The sequence below is a fragment of the Oncorhynchus keta genome, chromosome 7, assembly GCF_023373465.1.
Source record: "Oncorhynchus keta strain PuntledgeMale-10-30-2019 chromosome 7, Oket_V2, whole genome shotgun sequence".
Lineage (NCBI taxonomy): Eukaryota > Metazoa > Chordata > Actinopteri > Salmoniformes > Salmonidae > Oncorhynchus > Oncorhynchus keta.
In genome coordinates, this window is record NC_068427.1 from 9,211,930 (window position 1) to 9,219,490 (window position 7,561).

At 43.3% G+C, this 7,561-nt stretch overlaps 1 protein-coding gene across 2 annotated transcripts in view; it reads left to right on the plus strand.

Annotated features, from left to right (window-relative positions):
- LOC118385937 (ubiquitin carboxyl-terminal hydrolase 37-like) overlaps positions 1-7,561 on the plus strand; it is a 31,389-nt gene that overhangs the window by 22,499 nt on the left and 1,329 nt on the right. For both annotated transcript variants that reach the window (XM_035773194.2, XM_035773193.2), the window contains exons 17-23: positions 1,546-1,681; positions 1,812-2,028; positions 3,320-3,480; positions 3,770-3,830; positions 5,508-5,623; positions 6,137-6,206; positions 6,549-6,687. In XM_035773194.2, the coding sequence (XP_035629087.1) occupies positions 1,546-1,681; positions 1,812-2,028; positions 3,320-3,480; positions 3,770-3,830; positions 5,508-5,623; positions 6,137-6,206; positions 6,549-6,687 (900 nt within the window). The remainder of the gene's footprint in view (positions 1-1,545; positions 1,682-1,811; positions 2,029-3,319; positions 3,481-3,769; positions 3,831-5,507; positions 5,624-6,136; positions 6,207-6,548; positions 6,688-7,561) is intronic.

Consider the following 7,561-nt stretch of genomic DNA (forward strand, 5'->3'; position numbering starts at 1 on the left):
TCAGAACATCTGCTTTCTCGGCCACTGCCTATCACCAAGGGACTACCCCAAGGCTCAATCCTAGGCCCCATGCTTTTTTTCAATTTACATCAACAACATAGCTCAGGCAGTAGGAAGCTCTCTCATCCATTTATATGCAGATGATCATCTTCTACTCAGCTGGCCTCTCCCCAGATTTTGTGTTAAATGCTCTCCAACAAGCTTTCTCTACCATTAACCTATTTCTGAACACCTCCAAAACAAAGGTCATGTGGTTTGGTAAGAAGAGTGCCCCTCTCCCCACAGGCGTGATTACTTCCTCTGACGGTTTAGCGCTTGAGGTAGTCACCTCATACAAGTACTTGGGAGTATGGCTAGACAGTGCAAAGTCCTTCTCTCAGCACATATCAAAGCTGCAGGCTAAAGTTAAATCTAGACTTGGTTTCCTCTATCGTAATCGCTCCTCTTTCAACCCCAGCTGCCAAATTAACCCTGATTCAGATGACCATGCTAGATTGTAGAGACATAATTTAAAGATTGGCAGGTAAGGGTTCTCTCGAGCGGCTAGATGTTCTTTACCATTCGGCCATCAGATTTGCCACCAATGCTCCTTATAGGACACATCACTGCACTCTATACTCCTCTGTAAACTGGTCATCTCTGTATACCTGTCACAAGACCCACTGGTTGATGGTTATTTATAAAACCCTCTTCGACCTCACTCCCCCGTATTTGAGAGCTCTACTGCAGCCCTCGTCCTCCATATACTATATCCTTCAAATACTATATTGGCTAAATTCCCAGTCTGGCCATCAAACCATCAAGGTCACCTAATAATCTCTAATTTACAATTGGCTCATTCATCCCCCTCCTCTCCCCTGTAACTATTCCCCAGGTTGTTGCTGCAAATGAGAATGTGTTCTCAGTCAACTTATCTGGTAAAATAATGGATAAATAAAAAATACAAAAATATACAACACCTGTTCTGCCAGTCACGTTCTGTTAAAGGTCCCCAAAACACACACGTCCCTGAATCGCTCATCTTTTCAGTTCACTGCAGCTAGTGACTGGAACGAGCTGCAACAAACACTCAAACTGGACAGTTTTATCTCAATCTCTTCATTCAAAGATTCAATCATGGACACTCTTACTGACAGTTGTGGCTGCTTTAAGTAATGTGTCGTTGTCTCTACCTTCTTGCCCTTTGTGCTGTTGTCTGTGCCCAATAATGTTTGTACCATGTTTTGTTGCAACCATGCTGTGTTTGTCTTAGTTCTGTCTTTATGTAGTGTTGCGTTGTCTCTTTTTTTAATCCCAGCCCCCGTCCCCGCAGGAGGCCTTTTGGTAGGCTGTCATTGTAAATAAAAATGTAAGACTTGCCTCGTTAAATAAAATACATTGTTATTACAATTTGCATTGTGTAAAGTAATTATAAATGACAAAATTAGATTCTAAAAATAAATGAAAAAATGTTGGACCACCTGCAATACCTCTGGTCCACAGGTTGAAAACCACAGGTGTAAATGTTTGGATCTTCTAACCACTGTCTTTATTTCCTTCCCCCAGGAAAGTGTCTCTGAAGGCAGGGGGCAGCTCCAGCAGTATCCTGGTGGACTCTGACAGCGAGGAGGAGCTGAGCCGGAAGGCGGTGAGCCGCAAGCGACGCCTCAGCGACTGTCTGCCTGACGACAAAGCAGAGGAGGTAGGGTGACTCGGGAGAGAAATGAGTTACTACAACTTAACCACTGACACATGCAGGGACAGGTTGAAAGAATACTGTTGGTTTAGGTCCGGTGTGACATGGTGGGCTCTGGTTGTGTGTTTCGGTCCAGCGAGGCGTCCAACACACAGACGCGTCAGACATCAACGATGAGGCGATGCTGGCGGTAGTGCTAGAGATGAGTTGTCAAGACACTGGTCTCTCCTGCCCCGCCCCTGAGGATGAGCCAACCAGCAGCCCCGACACGGGCTTCGGGGACGCCGACCCCGACACCCAGGAGCCAAACTACCACCCAGACCTGCTGGAGACGGACAGCAAACCGTCTGCAGGTAACCACTACACACACACACACACACACACACACACACACACACACACCCCAGCCAGGAGAGAAGGGGGAAGTGTAGGCTTAACTTCTTGCGTCGCGCCATCCCGGATCCGGGATCGTGAATACAAGCTCATTAGCATAACACAACGTTAACTATTCATGAAAATCGCAAATGAAATGAAATCACTATGCTAGCTCTCAAGCTTAGCCTTTTGTTAACAACACTGTCATCTCAGATTTTCAAAAATATGCATCTCAACCATAGCAAAACAAACATTTGTGTAACAGTATTGATAGCTATTGATAGCTAGCGTTAGCATTTAGCGTTAGCATTCAGCAGGCAACATTTTCACAAACCAGAAAACCATTCAAATAAAATAATTTACCTTTGAAGAACTTTGGATATTTTCAATGAGGAGACTCTCAGTTAGATAGCAAATGTTCAGTTTTTCCTGAAAGATTTGTGCAGGAGAAATCGGTCTGTTTTCTGCGTCATGTTTGGCTACAAAAAAAAAAACGAAAATTCAGTCATTACAACGCAAACTTTTTTCCAAATTAACTCCATAATATCGACAGAAACATGGCAAACGTTGTTTAGAATCAATCCTCAGGGTTTTTCACATATCTATTCGATGATAAGTCACTCGTGGCAGTTTGGTTTCTCCTCTGTTCAAAATGGAAAAATGCACACACCTGGAGATTAAGCAATAGTTTCGACGGAGGACACCGAGCGGACACCTGGTAAATGTAGTCTCTTATGGTCAATTTTCCAATGATATGCCTATAAATACGTCACAATGCTGCAAACACCTTGGGGAAACGACAGAAAGTGTAGGCTCATTCCTTGCGCATTCACAGCCATATAAGGAGACATTGGAACACAGCGCCTCAAATCTGTCTCACTTCCTGTATGAAATTTCATCTTGGTTTCGCCTGTAGCATTGGTTCTGTGGCACTCACAGACAATATCTTTGCAGTTTTGGAAACGTCAGAGTGTTTTCTTTCCAAAGCTGTCAATTATATGCATAGTCAAGCATCTTTTTGTGACAAAATATTGAGCTTAAAACGGGCACGTGTTTTTTATCCAATAATGAAATAGCGCCCCCATAGGTTGAAGAGGTTAAACAGATAACACACCAAAACAACTCTCTGTAGTTACTAGATGTCCATTGTGAAATTTGTGAAATTGTGATTTCCTTGAACTATCCTATACTAAGTCATGAAGACCATGGACTGTTTTGAAATGTGCGTTTCACCAACCCTTGCGCAACAGAGTGTATCTGTGTGTGTAGATGCGCTGGACTCCTTGGATCTGACCATGGACGAAAACAAGGAAAACCAGACACCTGAGGGGGTGCAGGGGGAGCTGGACTGGGTGCAGCAGTTTAGCCTGGAGCAGGAGCGGGAAGAGCAGGAGCTGCAGCAAGCCCTGGCCCAGAGCCTGCAGGAGCATGTAAGACTCCCAACACACACTAGGCCATTACATAGAGCGACCGATACAGCTCTACCCTTTTTACTGTTGGATAAACCTGGTGTCTGTGGTTCACCAATGTTTTTGTAATGTAGGCTAATCTTCCCTCTGCATGTTTTGGTGAATACCCAAAATGGGTTTTAAGCTCTGACCCACCAACTTTATATAATGTCAACTAGGTGTCCATTTGACCCTGTATCCAGCAATGCTGCCTTGTTGCACCATCGCAATACATTCCAGTGACATTTTCAATTTGTGGTATGTCCTACAGGAAGCCCAAGAGATGAGGGAGGACGACGACCTCAAGAGAGCCACAGAGCTCAGCCTGCAAGGTACAGCATAGACACTGGTACCCCTTTTTTAAGCATATACTCAGCATCACAAAAGAAAAGTAGTGTGTGTGTGTGTGTGTTTACACCAGGGGTTGGAATCAGTTCCGGTGTTCCAACCAGAAAATACGTTCTAAATCGGTTCAAACCAATAAATTTTAAAAAGTAGCAGTTTATATAGGTCAGGGAGGGGCAACTTCAATAGGGGTGGGGGCCACACACTCTGGACTCATGAGGGGCTGTAGTTGCCCCCCCCACACACAAACACACACTGAGGGCAAAACATTTCAGTGGCCCACCTCTTTGACAGCGGAGAGACTTAACTTTTAGAGTTCATTTTGTGCAATTTTATACATTTTGTCATAGTGTAGAGAAATATTTGCAGTTTTAATATGGTATCTGAGTGAGACTAACAAAATCAATGGGAGGGGCCCTGGCCGATAATTTGACCGTGATCACAAGTTTAGTGGCCAGCAATCTAATTTACCAATCTGAAAACATTTAGTTGACATGGGCTAATTGACTATCAGTGACAGACATAACAATAGAGAAACTGCTGATTCACATCCACATTTCTAAATTGCACCTTGTGTATTCTACTATTCTAACTTGCAACAAACAGTAAGTTGAGTTGAATTTGATCCGAGGGCCTCCAAAAAGGGGCCTGCGGGCCGCATGCCGGCAGTTACCCATCCCTGATCAGTGGTGGAAATTGTCATATTTAGTAAAAGTAAAAATATCTTCATAGAAAATGACTCAAGTGAAAGTCACCCAGAAAAATCCTATTTAAGTAAACGTCTAAAAAAGTATTTGGTTTTAAATATGCTTAAGTATCAAAAGTAAATATAATTTCTCAAATGTACTTTAATGTATCAAAAGTATAAATAATTTCCAATTCCTTATTAGGTGAACTAGACGGCACCATTTTCTTTCTTTTCTTTCTTTCTTTAAAAAAAAAAATTGATGGATTGCCAGGGACACGCTTCAAACCTCATACATAATTTACAAACGAAGCATATGTTTAGTGAGTCCCCCAGATAAGTGTGTGAATTACACCATTTTCCTGTCCTTCTAAGCATTCAAAAGGTAACGGGTACTGTTGGGTGTCAGGGAAAATGTATGGAGTCATTTAAGAATGTAGTGAAGTACAAGTATAAAATAGTCTAAAATAGAAATAGTAAAGTACAGATACCCCCAAAAAACTACTTCAGTAGTACTTTAAAGTATTTTTACTTAAGTACTTTACATCACTGTCTTATTTACATGTTTGATTGGTCAGATAAGTGCAGGCCTGAGATGCGACTGAAATTTCACGGGTGAGGGGAGGGCAACGTGGTGGACATGGAGGGGGCTTGTAAGTTGAGTTGAGAACATCATGATGTGAATTGGAATGTGTTTAGGCTGTTACTAGCATTATAACTTCACAAAATTACCAAATTATATTCTAGACATTAGGAATATTTTAGGAACTAAAAAGAATGTTAGTAAGCTGTAGGTAAGATATGAAAATAACGGTTTTGTTCCAGAACACGAGAGATCCCTTTTGTTCCCGGTTCCGTATCACTTCCTCTGCAAATGTAGTTATTTTTTGGTTCCCTGAACTGGTTCCAACCCCTGGGTTGTGCATTTCAGTGGTTTTCACGTGTCTTGATCTGCTCTGCTCTGGTTTCTCCCTCCCAGAGTTCAACAACTCGTTGCCAGAGCTGCTGTGTTCAGACGAGGATTCTGGGAACGAAGAGGTGCTGGACATGGAGTACAGCGAAGCAGAGGCTGGGGACCTGAAGAGGAACGCTGAGGTACAGAGCCTCCCTCCTTTTCCTCATCTCCCACACTAACCAGCCTTCACCAGGGTCCTGTTCAGTAGGGAGTAAACTCTCGTGGACAGCCACGCATAACATAAATGGTAGTAGTGTCTTACAAGAGACTGAGATGTGACGACTAACGAGCAACTTTGTTCTGGTACACAGCTTTTTTTTTTTTTTTTTTTTTGTCGCTGATTTGGACAAATCACAATTTCGCAGGTGCTCGCCTCTTTCCTCTGTCTAAATGGGACATTTGGCCCATAGACTTGCCTGAAACTGGCAGAGAGTTTCTGTTTAGGGGGTCGAGAAATGGCTATTCTTGTTAGTATCTTTTCTAACGTGTGTGTATATGTCATCGTCGCCCCCCTGCGCCCCCAGAACTTAATCGAGCTTCTGATGCAATTACACAACATTTTAGTTCTGGGTGTCTGACATTAAGTAAGGAGAAACGTTTTGAAATGGAGTGAAACGTCCTGGCTTGAACACCTCTTCCTTTCTTGTTCCCAGAGTGGAGATCTGGCCAATTCCTTCCGGCTGATCAGTGTAGTCAGTCACATCGGGAGCAGCTCCTCCTCTGGTAAGCACTGCCCTCCCTATAAACCACGGTCTGCTAAGATATATGGCTGTGTTACGAGATGCACCATTATTTGTGGGACCCAAAAAATGTGTTCAAGTTGAATGAATATTGAAGCATCAATATCATTCATATTTTTTGGTAGCAATGGATTTCTGCGCATCTCAAAACACACTACGGTGTAGCAGGAGCCACAGATTATCACTCATCCTTGAAACCACGTAAAGCATGAAAATGTAAGGTTGTGTGAGCTGAGACAGCATATGATTACGATACCATGAGAACCCCAAACACTGGATTCTTGTAGTCTAATATTAACCTATAATTAAATTGCCCGACTCTCAGGCCATTACATCAGTGACATCTACGACATGAAGAAGCAATCGTGGCTGACCTACAACGACCTGGACGTGTCGCGCACGCAGGAGGCCATGGTGCAGAGGGACCGCGACCGCAGCGGATACATCTTCTTCTACATGCACAAGTGAGTGTCCCTCTTATCTCTTCCATCAAGGTCCCTATTCCAGCTTCAGATGGAGGGCGGGGTTGTGTTCAGTGGAGAAAATGCAGTGAAACGTGTCCTGAACTTGTCCAATAAGAACATAGATTTGTTTTCAGTTGCAATAACTTTGCAACGGTATCCCCTACTGAATACTACAACCCTGTTTTCTTATGCTTAGGCAATAAGGCACTGGGGGGTGTGGTATATTGCCAATATACCACGGCTAAGGGCTGTTCTTATGCGTAACGCAGAGTACCTGGATACAGCCCTTAGCCTGGTATATTGGCCATATACCACAAACCCCTTATTGCTATTATAAACTGGCTACCAATGTAATTAGAGCAGCAAAAATGAATGTTTTTGTCATATACCCGTGGTACACAGTCTGATATACCACGGTTGTCAGCCAATCAGCATTCAGGGCTCGAACAGCCCAGTTTTATAATAAGGAGTTAACAACCAGCCTCCTGTCACTATGCACTACACCCGTTTCTGAGTACAATCCAGTGGCGGCTGAGCGAGACCCAGCTCCAGTAAGCAGGGCTGCCAACAACAATGGGCAACTGAGCGGAAGCTGGAACAAAATCCCCCCCCCATGCAATTAGAAAAGCAATTTGTTCAAAGCTCTTCTTTTGTCAGAAAAAATTAAGGGGTGAAATTAAACAGTCTACTATCTCAAAGAATGCTGGGGGGGTTTAATACAAATAAAGGACATTAAAACAAATGAAGTTGTACATTCACTTATTGTAGGAGATGTTGCCTAACTTGGTGTTGTGTGTATCATATACACTGGAACCCACTTTGATGGGTGTGGATGCCTTGACTGACTGCTGTGTTTGTTCCCTCCTCTCCTCAG